General features: G+C 41.6%; 1 protein-coding gene across 12 annotated transcripts in view; it reads right to left on the bottom strand.

Moving 5' to 3' along the window:
• The window catches only part of mgat3b (beta-1,4-mannosyl-glycoprotein 4-beta-N-acetylglucosaminyltransferase b), a 61,772-nt gene continuing 44,806 nt past the window's right edge, over nt 1-16,966 (bottom strand). For all 12 annotated transcript variants that reach the window (XM_026303515.1, XM_026303522.1, XM_026303514.1 and 9 more), the window contains 4 exons: nt 14,484-14,907; nt 12,275-12,930; nt 10,668-10,950; nt 1-10,516 (listed from right to left, as the gene is read on the bottom strand). In XM_026303515.1, coding sequence (XP_026159300.1) covers nt 10,019-10,516; nt 10,668-10,950; nt 12,275-12,930; nt 14,484-14,907 — 1,861 coding nt within the window. In that variant the 3' untranslated portion in view covers nt 1-10,018. The remainder of the gene's footprint in view (nt 10,517-10,667; nt 10,951-12,274; nt 12,931-14,483; nt 14,908-16,966) is intronic.

Here is a 16,966-nt window from a genome sequence, read left to right as displayed (position 1 = left end):
TTAAAATTTTAAAATTAATTTATTATGTCTGTCATAGAACTCATTACTTTTTGTTTGTGGTTAACATACAGCCATTCATATAGAGAAATGAGTTTTTCATTTATCATTTTCAGTTCACTTAGAAATGTACACTTTTCTTTGTGATCCCACAGAGGACAAAAATATTTTTTTCAAAAGTATCTTTCTCATTAGCATTTGTCCCACTAAAGGAAAAGGGCCTCCTTCTCCTCTTCACCTCCTGCTCTCTCTTTCATTTGGATGAATGGATGCAAAGGCAAGGGAACACCTGAACTCACTGGCACAATAATGAACACAGGCAAAGGGCTGATGTGCACTGGGAGCTTTACATTGAGCCACTACACAACACTCCCAATCACTTTCTAAACTCTCACACACATTTTATACACTTTCACACAAACACACACTCTCCTGCACAATGATTAGAGACCCATCAAAACCATTTCAATATGACAGCAACACATAATAAACAACTGCAGAAAATAAAATGAAGCCCTAACAATGATATAAAAAATAAAACTATGCAACCATACAATCATTATCAGTGCATGAGGACAGAGGAAGGCAGGGGACAGAGGCTGTTCTTGTACAATAATCACAATATGCTCTTGTGCAGCCACTGTGTCAAAAATAAGAAGAAAAAAATATAATTTCCTTCATTTGTTTTGCAAATGTGTTTCAGATGCTTGACGAGGACCGTCTCGTTTTTGAGATTTTTACAGGCTACATGTGAATCTGGCTGAAAGACACTCAGGTGTGTGTGAAAGGTCTTTGCACTGGTACACAAAGATAAACTAGAACTGTGAGCATGACGGGTTCCTAATGTTTCCCTTTTCATTTAGGTCAACTGAAAAAGCACAAAATGCTGCAACCCACTTGATCTCACCAGGATTTATCCAATAAAAAAAACATCCAAGCTGCATCCTGTAACCTACTTTCATTATGACTCTCACTTTGTAAACCTTTATTTTTTTTTTTTAAACACAACAAAGTCTGCATAAAGAGCAGAGGACTAAATGTGCAGCCCAATAGGAGAATGGAGAGGATTAGACGGCTATGGACCTGGCAACCGGCCCCGTTGGCTAATTGGCAGCAGACAGCACTCTGCCCCAGGGACATGAGACTGGGTGGCTGCACCATGCCTTGTGCCAGTCATCTGCCAAGGCCGCATTGTTTGTGAGTGTGAAAACGTGTGTGTGTCTGAGGGACATGGCATCTTTTGCATGTTTTTCATTCATTTGTCCTTTTTCAAGGTCAAGATGGACGGAAGGTGGAAGTGCTTGTGTTTTGTGTGATAAGTGACAGGATGAGCAGGACGCCTCCTAGTGGTCATAGTATGAGGACAGACAGGTGTGTGTGTGTGTGTGTGTGTGTGTGTGCAGGCAAGGCTTCACTAAGCAGCAGCATTTTTTTCTAGTTTGGATCAACAAGAGAAAACTGCTTCTGCATGTTTACTTTTTTAAGTAGTGAAGAACTTATTTTAGGAAGAAAATAATTTCTGAAGCCTAGTTATGAGGTCTGTGCTCCAGTTTTATGGAGTGAGCATTCAGAAATTTGTTTGTTGTTTTAAAATCAGTGTCAGGATCTATTTTTGGAAAGCTGTGAGGCTTCTTGCATACTTCTTGCCATGCTGCTTAATGAAGCTGCTCCACAACAAGTGACAAACAATAAAAAATCATAACCCTGTTTAGAATACATACACTGCCTGACTACAGGTTACATCTTTATCAAAATGAAAAATAACCAAAGAATCAGTATACATCCCCCCATATATATAGTTATGTATACATACAAAAACAAACTCCCTCAAATAAGGTGCAATTTAAAGTCTTACAGGCAGAGGAAATGTCTGTATGTCAGCATGCAACTCAAATAAAAAGCTTTTTTCCAAAAGAGATAACCATCTCATTTTTGTTTTTGACATCTTTGTCTTTTTGAAGGAAACAAAAAACTGAAAATATCAGTGATTAATGAGGAAAAAGAAAACAAAAGCACTGAACCAGCACCACTTTGTTGTGTGACAGACACAGATCATTGGACAAAAGGGAAAATGGTTTTTTCACATCCTGGGTTTTTTCTCAGGTTGGGACGCCAGCCCAAACTGGTTCTGAATAGCTAATGCAACAACAAAAATGGTTTTTGGTCACACAATGGCAAGCCTTCATAGCGATCACATAACAGCAAGGGCACAAACAGAGCGGCTACAGTAGTCTGACTGTTTGAATCAAAGGACACGGCCACAGTCAGACCACAGTCAAACACATAGACTGGATGTTTGTGTGTGGGAGCAATGTGAAGATAGAAAAATTAGATTACAATTAAAACCCTTAAAGAAAACATTTAAAAAAAATTCAAAAAACAAAACACAAACACAGTTTGTGGTGTTAAAGTCACAAGGCAAAGATGATCACCAAAACAAAGCAGACAGCAAACTGCCCCGATAAAAAGTCCCCTTCACGTCATCAAAGGAGGTAAAAGATCAGTGAGGTGTAGTAGAAGGCAGTTCTAGTAGTAGGCTTACACACGCATTTGTACAGCTATTTTTGTGAGGACACTCATTGGCATAAGCAGGGCTAGCTCCTTAGCTTATCTTAACCATCACAGCTAAATGCCTAAACCCAACTCTAACCTAGCCCTGACCTGAAACCTATAAACATGTCTCAACCCTCAAACAGCTTTTTGAAGGTCAGAAAGTGAGGGCAGGCCAAAATGTCCTCACTAGCACAGTATAACACGCCAGAGTGGTCCTCACACTGTACAGCCATACAAGCGTGCGCGCACGCGCGCACACACACACACACACACACGCACGCACACACACACACACACACACACTGCATTAAAAAGACATTAAATATAGAGCTGCCAACTGGATGAAGTTCCAAAAAAAAGTACAAAAACAAAGTTAAACAGAAAAACAGAGATCCAGGGACACTCATCGCTCCTCCCTCTGTTTTTTCAGACGTCCACCAAAAATAATATTAAACTTGTAAAACAAAACCCCTGAAGGAAAAAAAAAAAAAACTGACTTCACATAAAAGCATAAGTGCAAAACAGAACCAACCAGAAAAGGGTCGAGAATATTAACGTGAAAAGACTGTGGTTCTAAGAATCAGTCTCTTATTTCATCTCTGCGTCTGACTGTGAGGATTTCAAACACCTTCAGATTCTCACTCACACTCTCCTAACCCTTCATTTAGCCTTTTCTAACCCTGTCACCCTCTTTCTCTGCATCAGCTCAGGTGTGGCTGCTGAGGGACAGCATTCATTCACATGCACACAACAAACACACACACACACACACACACACACACACACACACACACACACACACACACACACACACACACACACACACACACACACACAGTATACGGTAGCATTGTCATATTGAAACAAGAGAGGCCCTTTCCAAACCAAAACTGGAAAATGCTGTAAAGTTAAAGACCCTGAAAACCCATATACACAGGCAGCCTCGTATGAGTGAGGGGAGCCTACTAAAGGTAACACACCTGCCTACCGCCTCCTTTAGGGCTCACTAACTATCATGTGCTATTTTGTCAATTCAGTTCATGAATAACATTCAAAGTGCAAATTTTACTGTTTTATGGGTGTTATGCACTTGACTGTGTCAATATTTAAAGTTAGAAATAGGATTTGAACCAGATTTTTCACACCATATCAAACTAAAGGTACACTGACAGGGCTGTCCACATACTTATGACTATATACAGTAGCAGTCACACACAGACACACATTCAACACTCGTCCTTTCCCTCTGACGGCATTTGATCTGCAGCCAGGTGTTGGCCTGTCTGCTCGCCTGACTTTTCATGCACATATGTGTCACTGCGTCCATCTGCCTCTGCTGTGCAACTCTTGACTTTCGTCTTTTTGATCTACGGTGTCAAAACATATGGAGCGCTGGACCAGATTCATCCAGCGCCCACCCCAAAGCCAACAGTCTGACCTGAAACATTCAGACGTGTTATGAGTCCTGATAAACACACAGACTCGCACATCTCTCCTGTCTTGCTGTTATAAATACCAACCACGTTCATCAGATAAAATGTGATATGTTAACAGAGGAGAAATTTCCCAGCCATCGTTATAAATGTTTCCACTCGTTCAGATTCTAAACTGCTACTTTATTTGATGTGTTTTTCTGCAGAATCGAAGCTGAAATCAAAGGTGTCATAGGGCACATTATTTCCTATGCAATGTTTGAGTTGGCTGCTTTTCTGAACAGAACTGAACTGCACCCAATTCACCAATTGATTTACTCGTTAAAAATCACAAACCTATAAACAACAGGAAGATTTTAATGGTCAAAGAAAAAAGATCCAGCATTGTAAGGCTTCTTGTTCACCTTGCAGCACTGTTAAATGCTTTAAAGGGCTGGTGCTTTCCAGTCACCTCACTGCTACTGTTGGATTTACTGTGGTGGATCAGCTTGTGGAATATGAATGACTTCTGTAACTTCTATGATGAGAATGACAACATGTTTAGAGCCAAGATGATGACAACAGCAGCTTTCGGCTGCTGTGGTCTGGCAAAGAGACATGGGCACAAAATATCATTTCATTTCTTGATTTGAAAATGTGTTAGTGATAAACTTTGAAATAGATATGTTGACGGGTCCAATTCAAGGAAATCCGACAAAAGTAGTCTTTCTTGTACCAGAACAGTACACTGGTACTTTTTCATACATATCTAAATGTCTTTACAGTTTCCAGGCCCATGTAGGATCCATCAGTCAAAAAGGAGCCCTGGTAAAATGACCCTCTTTTATCCACATCCCCCCCTTCCTTGATTTCCGGCCCGTTTCTTGGAAAAGATCAATTGTGGAAGCCACAGGCCTGGCAGAGGGCCAGAGCTGTGAAGGCATGTAAGGCCCTTGGACAGGCAGCCGCTGTACAAGCACAGTGACAGACGGGGGTGTTAGGGGAGGCAACAGCCCTGCAGAAACACATCTGTACAGGATAACACTTGCTGAATGCCACAAACATGTGTTGATAGTTAGTGTGTGCTGAAAGAACAGTTGGGAGAATTGAAGGCTGATAGTGATCTTTTTAGACTGATGATTTATGTCATTTTCTTTGTTTTTCCCTTTTGGTAGTGATCTTCACAGCTGTCTGGTTTTGGGACACATTACAAGGTCACCAAGAATTTTACACATAAAGATCAATTTACCAGGCATGGTTAGTTCTGCTCAGCATATGACCTGTTGTATAATATCCTCCGTGGCTCATCGTGTATCATCTCAGATCGAGTTTGGAGACTAGAAATTTCCAATTTGTGCTATAACCTGGTGTCATGGCGTCTGAATGATGTGAATATGGTGAAATTAAAGCAAAAAAGATGCTACTGAATCACATTATGGGAAATCTGTGGTGCCATGGGCAGGATATCTGATATCTCCCCCTTGGCTGTGCCGGTTATTTTGCTTTACAGATTTAAATCTTAACGTTTTAGAAGTCTAATACTAAACACTAAATCATGGGCAAGATAAATCCTCAGTAATGTCAGTAAATGAAACATTTTTAACAGATTTATGTTACTTTAAGGAAAAGTAAAGGAAAAACTTCTCGATATACTTAATAAAAACAGTATGTGTGGCGGACCACAATGTAAACATTTCTTTAGATGATAGCATGTAAATACAGGGTTTAGACCTATCCAGTTTCAAATGTTAATCGCTCCAAGTTTGCTTCCTCTTGCTAATAGTAATAAATCAAAGGAAACCAGGGCGGCACTGAGCTGTTTCCTAGCAACAAAACTCCACACCAACCTGCAGCAGCTTCACACGGTCTCAGTTAGTTTTGCGTTTATACAACTTATTCCCTCTGTTCCAATTACTTGAAGCCAGCAGCCATGTTTACTGCAGCTGTGCCTGGGAAAACCCGATCAAATTAAAAGTCAAACCTTGTCTCTTCGGAAAAAATGTTTGACAATGCTCTAAAAATGTTGAATTCTACAAATAACCTCTAATATTCTCAAGGCTGGATAATGTTTATAGGCCACAGCTCTTTACTTGCCTGTATATTACTTGCTTTGCTGATGATTGATCAAGAGAAAAAAAAAAAAAAAAAAAAAAAAAAAGATGGGTGGCCCCAGATCAGTGCTGCTCTTAGACAGACTGTGCACAAATGTCAGGTGTGTTTAAGTGCTTTAACATCTGCAGAGGCGTCTCTAAGCAAGACAACTATCAGGTGCAGTGAGGTGGCACAAACGCAGCTCCAACCCTTCAACATCACAACCTCTTCTTTACTTAAACTGTCACTGGTTTATAGATTTCTTACAGGGATGATGAGCTGCTCCCCTCGTTTGGATGGTTTTCATTTCATCGCCACAACGACGTTCCCTCATCAAAGTGGAAAAATCAAAGCTGTTCAGTCCCGTTTATTGCCTCCCTCCTCTCCCTCATGTTATAACCATGCTTCATTCGATATTACTGTCACTGGGACTGACAGTACAATACAACGACAGGACTGTTTCCAAAATATCTCCTTTTGGATCTGAGTCTCCATTCATCAAATCTTGGCTGTGTTTGAAACAGAACTCTGTCTCTCTCTCTCTCTCTCGTTTTCCTGCTCATGTTTTATTCCTGGCTTATGTTTTAAAAAAAGTCTTTCTCCTATCTACCTTATGTGCTCTTCATAAAAAGTGTCAGTTTGCTGTGATGAGTCAGCCAAACCAATGAAAAGCACAAAATTACCTTCACTGAAAGTGACTGAGCAATAAAAAGTTTAGCATTTTTTACCCAGGTCAGGTTGCCAAGATTCCTCCAGTCATCCTCCCTCTGCTCTCCTCTCCTCACCCCTTATCCGATTGGTCTGCTATCTTAGTTGGTGACCTCAGGCTGCTAGGGATCTCAGGAATTCATCAGGAGGATCGTTGCCATGGCGATACTGGGGCAACAAGCCAAGCCCAGTAACTGTGGCTTGTCTTTCAGCAGGGCAGACGTTATCGGACATGAGTCACCGCACACACACACACACACACGCACACACACACGCACACACACACGCACACACACACACACGCATCATTTTTAAAGCGTGGCCCATACGTACTAACATGCAAACACTGTTCACCAGATGTGCCGCCTCACTGCAGCAGTGTGAGAGTTGATGAGTAAACTCGGGTTAAATGCCTCTTGGCAGAGCTTAAACACAAACACACACCCAGCCCTTGATGAGATTGAACCAACATCCCTGAGGTCCCATTTCAGAGATGACGTTTGGCTATAAAGTTGCATGTTTTCTTTTTTCTTGTGTAACAGAAGATTAACTTTTTTACTTTTTTCTAGACAGGCCAACGGAGGAATAGCGCAAATTGTTCAAGGCCATAAAATCAGAGCAAAGTCAGCAATTGTTTTTATTTCACTGATTGAATATCAGTACCTTTCAAAAGGCAAAACTCTAATTCATGAACAAAAAGTATCATCCAACATTGTTGTCATCTGTTTGGTCGCCTCATGTCAAATCCTATTTAAAGCTCATTTCTCTGCAGCCCCTCTGGGTTTGAATGGGAGTTGGCTCTGAACAGCAACACCAAACCCCTAACAGCTGCTGCCGCAGACCGTGCTGCAATGGAGGCAGCAGTACAGACCCGACACAACTGTCAGTGGCTAATCTGCTTTTCCCACCACGAGCTCACAGCCATGGTCATATAGTGAGGGACACAGAGACTTGCAAAACCCCAGTACTGCTACTAATTCAATTATCATCCCAAGACTCCCAAGTGACACTTTTAGCAGGACAAAACAGGTGGACAAAACAGCACCTGAGATATTCTTTATTAAGATGTTCGGTGTGAAACATCAAATTGTGCCTTTGGATTTTATCTGCCCTTCCCTCTTTGTAACTTCTCTAGTGTCCTCCCTAAAATTTGTTATGCCTCTTGACTGCACCTTCAAACAGCATCTGCAAAAACCCAGAGAAACGTTTAAACAGCAGGTGGTGGATATGATCTACCTGCATTTAAAAAAAAAAAAAAAAAAAAAAAAAAAATCAGTGCATTTACTGATTTTTGACCAGTACTTCTCTGCTACATGTTTAGCTTCCACAATTTCTCCCTACCTTTGTTAATACTGCTGCTATGACATCTTTATCTTGAGCAGCTCTCTGCTGGCCTCAGCCCACTTGACACACACCCACAGAAAGCATATGCTGTCAAAATCATCCAAATCACTACTTTCTGCCAAGCAATTCAAGGTGGGGATTTATGCATCCAGCCATATCGAAAGTGGTCTACGATAGGGAGAAAGCAAGAGGCATGAGCGCATGTGCCTAATTTTCACATGATAGTGATCTGTGGGCAGAAGGAAGGTATCGCCATGGTAACGGCTGCCCTGTCCTGTAGAGACAGGGAGAGAAATGAGGCAGGGAGAAGAGAAATACATCCCCATTAATGAAACGTAGAACTAAGAGGAAACAGGTACACACACACCCAAGGCCTTACATGCCTTCACCCAAAGTGTGTGTGTGTGTGTGTGTGTGTGTGTGGGAGAGGGAAAGTGCCATTTTCGACAGAAGGAGGAACGTGTGAAAGAAAAAATGTGTTGTTAATGAGAATTATGAGAAAACACACACTAAAGATGGAAAAAAGACACTTAGTGGTGTAAAACATAAAAGAGCAGGAGAAGAACAGAAAAAGCTTAGAGGAGTCATTTTTAGAAAGTGGGTGATTCTGGCTATGGAGAAAGGAATATTTAACCAGGGGGACCTACAGACGGCGTTGACCTAGTCTGAATGCTGCAGCTCCTCGCCTGATGTGAACCCACCCACTCATCCTAACAATACCCATCCTGTATCCCTTTTTCACACACTTTAGTTTCCAAGGAGACAAAGTCATCTCAGTTGCTGCTGGACAGACAGAAAAAAAAAGCAAAGGTTGGTCTTTCCTCAACTACTCTAACGGAAAGTTTCATCTGTCTTGGATTGCATTGACATACATTCACACACATTCTGCAACACTCATGCATCAGCAGAGCCTGTGGGAAAGGAAATGACGAGAGAGCCTCCTTTTCATCACTGCTCTCTTCCTCCCTCATTATCCCCAAAATTTTCTCCTGTATTCGCTCTCTGGTTTCATATCACAGTCTTTCTTCCTCAGCCCTGCCTGATATTTCCTTCTTGCCTCTTGATTATTTTACCCCCCGCCCCCTTTCACAGCCTAACACCTCACAATATGATGCGAAGACAAGCCACACATACTTTTTTTAATTTTTTTTTTGACAAACACACAGACAAGGTCTAAGGTGCATCTGGATAAGTGAGTATGTCAATGAGCTGAAACATCTTTCCCCACCTACCTAGTTAAACCCCACTGAGTAGGTAACGCCAGTGGGGTTTAACTAGAATGAGTCATTTTCTACTGAAGAAAACGCCAAATTTAATATCTGAATGTGTATGTTTTTCTGGAAGGAGGTCACCAAATATTAACAGGAAGACGTCTGAAGGTGTAGAGTGAAGCGGGAACATCAAACCAGTCTGTAAACTTTAGCAAACACAGACAGAAACAACAAGCACAGTCCTTCACTTCCAAGTGTCTCCTTTCCACAGGTTTCACATGCCTACAAAAATCCCTTGTTTTTCTTTGAAGCAGCCCCTTTCTCTCAGACAACAGGTGTGTCAGCAGGGTGAGGAGAAGGGAGGACAAGGGCAGGGTGACAAAAAGACTGACAGTGTGGGTACACCCCCAAGAGTAGAATGAAAAAAATCTATGATTTTGTGTATCCAGTGGTTGTATCCTATCAATGCTCTTTCTGGAAATCCATGGTGGATGTGATTCAGTGTTCCCTTTTTTGACCCCAAAATGATTTTTAAGAGACTTTAAATCCCTGCAACATCAGTGCTGCCTGGTGGAGATACATTTAGTATTGCTCCAGTGAGAGATGTAGTTCATCAGTATAGTTTCAGCCCCCTGAACTCAGTGCCAAGGCCTCACGTGGGCCCTAGTAGTAATTTTATGTAGATTTTTCCCAGCTGAACTCCTAGCCCTCAACTTTGTTGGACATTTCGTTGTAAGGGTTCTCCAGGAGGTAGTGGTACCTGTCATAGTGCTCTAGCATGTATTTTGGGGCATACATGTGCTCTTTGGGGTCCACAGGAGGATATTCCTGCAGGGAGCCATCAAACCAGCCTCCGGTCTCAATCAGTTTGCGGATGTACTTAAGGTCTTTCTTTTCCTCATAGTCGCCCCAACGCGGGAAGTCTCCATTCTGTGCTGACACCAGCTTATAGTAGATCCCCTCTGGTGTAAAGCACCAGGAGCAGTGCCACCCAGCGAAATGGACAGGGCTGCCCACCGACCACTGCACCAAGATGTGACCTGTGTCGTTCTCATACTTGCGGAAACCTGGCATTGTGTAGTATTCCCGCCGGCGCAGTTTGATACCATCACCATCGTAGACATCGCGGAGCATTCCCACCGTGCTTCCTGCTACCACCTCTAGAGAGCCAAACTGCTTCCAGAAAAATCCATACAGTGACTGCATGTGGAGAGAGGAAAAGAAATAACATTGAATATGATTCATTTTGTTGACACTTTCTAAACATCAGAACAACAGAAAGCTATTACAAGAACACAGTGCAGAACAATTCAGAGCCTGATAGAAAGTGTAAATGACATATTGCTACTACCTTGCGCATGTGGATGGCGAAAGGTTCTGTCCAGCCATCAAACAGTTTGAGGAAAAGGATGCCTTCATGTGCCGGGATTTCATCAGCATCATTGATAATGAAGACATCGTCCGACCTGGTTCCCACTACCCTGGACATACCGTTGCGTGTCAAAAAGGTACGCAAGTAATCGTCAGCAATCCAGCCATCTTGCCGACCCCCATCTGGGAAATGGTCGAGGAAGACGTACAGGATCTTGTGACGTATGTAGTTGTATGTACCATTGAGGAGCAGCTGCAGAAAACTGGAGAGGACACACACATTAAGTTTGCAGTTTAGTGGATAATTTCACAAGAACCTTAAATAGCCATTTGTTCATGCACTGATATATTCAAATGACCGTCAGTGGTTCTGCATGTTTATGTCATCCTCATTATGTTTGCATTTTTTCACAACATCATGTACTGTACTTGTTGTGAGGTAAAACAGTGCAGACACTTCAAATTCAAAAATCTATTTTGTCCAGTTTTTGACCACTGGTGGCACTTTGGATCAGTGCTGTTCATGAGTGAGTTATTGGCACTTATTGGCAGTTAGTGCTAAGACATGGTGCACTACCAAAAGTCAGGACACAAGGTTTTCAAAATTAATAAACAAATGTAATGCAAACGTGTTATGTGATGACAGATGCATTTAACACACACATTTGTTGGGCATCACTGAGGAAACTATAACATTTTGGTGAAGAAATACTGATGACAAACATAAATCATGTTACCATGGAACCATGTGACTTGGAGGAAAATAAATGCAGACTTGATTTGTGTTGACTGCACAACTCAAGCAAGTGTCATAAGTCAATTGTTTTCCCTACTGGAAAGAATGATCTAAAAACAGTAGCAGGAATTTCAAAAACAATGGCAAGAAAGTTGAAATACATCGAAGTACATGATAAGGGCAACAAAGGTCCTTGTCTGACAAATTATGTCTTTCAGTACAGAAATCCCAGTGTCTATGCACCAAACTGACTGGAAGAACAGCTCAATTAACCTGTTGATATGCATTGCGAGAGAGATTGTTCAGTGAATGTAGCCGCTTTCATGCTGTGTCACATTCTATGATTGAACACACCAATCTCTCCCTCCAAGGCTGCACGCAGAGTCAATCACGTTGCTCTTGTCATAATCTGCTGTAAAATTGCTCCCTGGGTATTTCATGCTGTTGCCAAAGGAACTTTACTGAAAATTGTTATTCAGCACACTGATACTGAAAAAGCGTGAAGGCTGGCTGCAAACAAAGACTGTGAGCTGTAAACACTAGCTATTCATTGCGCTGCTAAGTGTCACAATTTGGTAAAAGTTGGGATTTTGTGCAACTTATTAATTTTGTACTGATGAATATTTATGAAACGAGGATAAATTGGGCATCTTCAGTATAGAGAGCACATCAAATAGACGCTACATTCGGATTTTACTATAGTTACGGTTTTATAATATTTAAACCCCTTTCATGACTTTGCCTCAGAGGAGCTCAGTTGAGGATTACACATCTTGACTAGATAAAACTTGACCTTAGGGGCATGGCTTGTATGATTTCCATACACACACCAGTCCAGAAGTGTGTCTTACCTCAGATGGCGTCTCTCTCCATAGGCAGTGAAGTTGGATTCACATACAAGGAACAGATCAACGGCTTGGGCGAGCTCATGAAAGCGCACATGCAGCAGGTCAAACTCATGGTTAACATTGATGGCGTTGATCACCCTCCGTGGGATTTCTCTGGGTGTCAGCCGATCCTTGGTGGGCAGATTGGAGTGGTACACCATGGTGGGAACCCCACAGTAAGGTCCATGCCATCCTGGCCGACATACACACTTAACCAGTCGCTTACCATTACCCCTGGACCTCGACTTAGCTTTTGGAGCTATGGAGGGCTGCAGATGGACTTCCAGAGGTTTACGTTGCACAGCAGCTCCAACTTGAGCACCTTCCCCAGCTCCATTTGCCCCACCACCTCCTGATTTCCCAGAGTACTCCTTTGGGGTAGCCACCTCTGTCCCCTGCCTAAAGCAAAGGGCTCCAGCTTTGGTTCGGACAAAGTAAGGTGTTTTGTCATCTTGAAGCTGGTGAGTGCGGGTGTGCAGGTCACCTATGGATTCCAAGGGGTCTTGCACATGGTGCTTTTTTTCATTCAGTGGAGTGTGTGTGATGGAAGGCCCAGCAACTTGACGCTGGAAGCTGATTTTTAAGGAATTCTGTGGCTTCAAGTGATCTTCAGCTCCCTCCTGGAGAGAAAAACGGACATGGGGAATGGAAAACCTAAATACAAAGCTCAATTTGAATTGATAGTTGCACTACATGTTTATAACAAAACAAAAGTATTTTTTAGTTGGGACTCCTCCATTAACTTCTAAAGGTTTATATTCTGGACCTTTAAACAAGTTGAAGCCATGCAGTAACAAAGGTTTATGAGTTGTACCAGTTGCTATGAAACAGTGAAACGTGCTCTTGGCAATTTGAGAGTAACTCAAAAGATAATCTGATGATGGCACATAAAGGAAAACAACAACAGTTCCATGTCATTGTGGGTCAACACAGCAACGACAAACTAAAACTGATCTGATTCTCTCTGCTGAAAATGTGTTAGTGGACAATAAAAATTAGCCTGTTAGAATGTAACACAGTAATGAAACCTATTCAGGATAATGACACATACCTGTATATATGACCCATGAAATTAAAATCTTGAGAAAGCCATATCCTACAATATAAGCACTAGTCAAAATTATATTTCCTTTTTGTTGATTAATCCCGAGTTGCAGCTCCTTATGCAAACATGTAGGTGAATGAAATAAAGGTTAACGGTCTACAGTTAATGTTTGGAAACGCACATTAATAAAAGTGCAGCTGCGATAATCACAGCTCAACAATGACACCAAATCATTACATCTTCATAATGAAAGCAATTTGCTACTTCAGAAACACAGTTTAAATGTTGGAAGGTTTATTGCTTCTTACACTAAATCACAAAAGCACCATGATAATGAATGTGGGAACTTGCTGAATGTTGGAGATGATTTGCACAGTGATAAAAGACAGCACAGTATCTGCAACACAGCAGGATAAAATACAGTAATAGAGAAAGATGAAAGATCAATAAGACGCCTCAAAGAGAGCACCTTATTACTTTCTGTTCTTTTGTTTCCTCTTAATGTGTACTACATTTAGCTGTTTTACACACTTTACTGCATAGAAGTTAGGGATGTCTCAGTCATGTTTTGTTTGGCTCCAGTCCTGATCAGAATCCTTTATCTCACGTTACAGAATTGAATCTGATGTTGATTAAAGTTACTTATTCCAAAGAACGTTGCAGCTGGAACTACAGGAACAGTCGGTCCACTCTGACTGTACAGCGGTGTTACAGTGTTTTGGAGTGCAGTTTAATTTTAGCCTGTCATCAAGTTTCTCAGAATTAATATTAATCAGCAACAGTTTGATCAGCTGTCATAAGGCGCTCAGTGCTGCCAGTCTTAGCAAGCTGAGATGAAGTTCAGTTAAGAAAGGCTTAGGGTACTTTAGCAGATACTGATCCATTAAACTGTGCCAAGATCAGGCCTGATGCCGATATGTCGATCCACGTTAGAGGTCGGACGTTCTAACTAGAAAAGTATGATAGAACAGCACCACTTATTTTACAGAGATGCAAGTTCTTTGGAGGTAAAAGTCCAATACAATAACATACAAATTTAAATAAACACTATAGAATTAGTAGTCAGTCTTTGGGAAAGAGCTCTTGTATTACAATGACTGTACAGGTCACTCACTGTAAGCAGCTTACCTGATTTGGAGCATGTCCCCGCTGGTTCTCCTCTGGTTTCTCCCACGGATGAGGGGGCGCTGGCTCCGCCCTCGGCCTCATCTCCAGAGCTGCATTGGCAATGAGCCCAGCACCCCCACCCATGACATCTTCGATCCCCATTCCTCTTACTCCCACAACACCTGACACCACTCTGGCTTTGGTGTCTGAGTGGGGGAGATCAGGGGCCTCTTCGGGTGAGGCAGGGCTGAGAGGGGTGGTGGACAAACCTTTTTCCCTCCAGAAGAAGCCAGTGACCATGATGAAGGACTTGATGTTGGGGTACGGGGCAGATAGCTCGCGCAGCAGGGAGACGTAGTGCAGGGCCTTGTAGTAGTGGAGGAAAGAGATGACACACAGGCCCACCGTGCACAACAAGAACACCCTGTGCCGCCTCATTTTCATCCTGAAATAGAGAAAGGAGGGGGCGGGTGGGGTCGGAGATAAATGAAGTGCGAAATGAAGTGAGTCTGACTAATAGCATCAAAAAACTATTTCCATGTTGTAATAATCTCTTTATTCCCATCCCACACATGGGCTTCCAACGTTGTTTAAAAACAAGCCAAAATAAAAATAAAAACATTCATCATCTGCTGTCGTTGGTAAGTGCAACAGTCCAAAGACCAGGAGGTTCGGTGCAGTATGTGGAGTATATGGAGCATGAACCTGCATTTTACCCTTCAGTGCCTCAGTGGTTGTTTTCTTCTCTAATTACAAAAAAAGAGCATAAAACACTTTTCAAAAAGTAAAAAAGATTGAAAGTGGAAATCTTATTTTATGATGTAGATGAAAATGACCTCAAGGATACAGACTCTTCTTTTTATATGGGCAGAAAATCCTTTAAAGCCACTCTAATCAATATTCATGTTAATGTACGGTGGTGATACAATATGAAGTGACTGGAGTTGCTCGCAGTAACCTATGAAGACCTCTGAAGCTCTCAGATCTGAAGAGCCTTTTAGCTTCTTTGAGCTTTTTGTTTTGCCTTTCCAAGCCTCACCCTCACTACTCTGACTCAGTCTCACACTCTGTGTTTATTTCTGGACTAAAAAAACCTAAACTGGAGCGGAGCCCAACTGAGCTGAGCTTTGCCTCTTGGCATCCAAATGGCACATTGCTGGAGCTCAGCTCTGTCTCTCCATCAGCATCATTGAACACACTCACACTTCTGTGTCTGTGCATTGACACAATGTGCACAACAATATAGTGAAAACACAGGTGTTGTGTTCAGGATTAGTTCAGCACCATTAAAGCTGTTGCTGCATGTTTGTTTTCAGCAAAAATACAAATACTGTTTCTAGTGAAGAAAGACAGGACTTTTGCTTGGCTTATTACAGGGAGTTTTTAAGTTTTGCTACTTAAATGTAGTAACCTATCTAATAACAGAAGTCAATCAAATATACAATAACACAGCAGGATTAAATTACCTATGTGTTGCATGATTGTCTTAATAAGTGCCTTTAAAAAAATAATAAACTAATACAGTTTTTATGCTCCTCCCTAGTTTCATTTTGGTAGCTTTGAGATATGAGTGTCTGAATTTTCACAGATGTAATACAGATGAGGCCTCCTCCTCCTCCTGCAAAATCCCAATTTAACAGAAACAGAGCTAGCACAAGGGGGACTGATAGAGTTACACTCATCAGATGACTGGAACACAAGTCTAAGTAACAGGTATTTGCTATTTTACCATAACATCTCTGTAAATAAACAACTACTGGGTAAAATGTTCACCATGTCAGATTCAAAGGGTGATGCTTTGTCTTCACAGCTTTTTGCACTTTCCCCAAGGGGCCAAAAATCAGTCAGTGCAGGTTTATTCACAATCATGTTCAGTCAGAACTTGGAAAAGTGAGTTCCTCCAATTAGCCACACTGAAAATCAAAAACCTGTTTGTGGCAGTACTGTGCCTGGCTCTGGCCAGTGAGCTGTACATAATTTATTCTGATAACCACGCTGATTAAATGATGTGCTTTAATTTACATCTTGTAGCTTTGTTTCAGTGAAGATACAGGAAAGAGGAAAAGCAAGCCTATACAGAAAGGAAACAACCAATGAAAGCTGCCTCTGGATCAGTATTCATTATAAATTACTCCTTATTAAGCAATGGTCATGAAATTCAAAAATACAAGGTGACAAAAACACATTATCCATGATCCTAATCTGGTCCTGTTTGTACACATCTGCCTGATACATCTCACCTACATCTTCTCTCACTTGCAATAAAAATGGATTCAGCTAGAATCTGAATGAGAGTCCAGATTTGGTTTTGACTGAATGGGATCTCCTTACTTTGCTAAACACAGGAAGTGGACAGTTTACGCAGCTAAATTTATTCGTACAGTCTAAACTATTTTCAAAAACATGTTGGACATTTGAATGAGCCAGCTTTCCCAGTGACTGCCCAACATTACACAAATTTGAAGGAGCTTGTTCAGCACAGGCCCCCCAAGGTCTTGATTACT

The sequence above is a fragment of the Mastacembelus armatus genome, chromosome 1 (assembly GCF_900324485.2).
Source record: "Mastacembelus armatus chromosome 1, fMasArm1.2, whole genome shotgun sequence".
In the NCBI taxonomy this organism is placed as follows: Eukaryota; Metazoa; Chordata; class Actinopteri; order Synbranchiformes; family Mastacembelidae; genus Mastacembelus; species Mastacembelus armatus.
The sequence above is the reverse complement of the archived record's forward strand: the minus strand, read 5'-3'. Positions and strand labels throughout refer to the sequence as shown.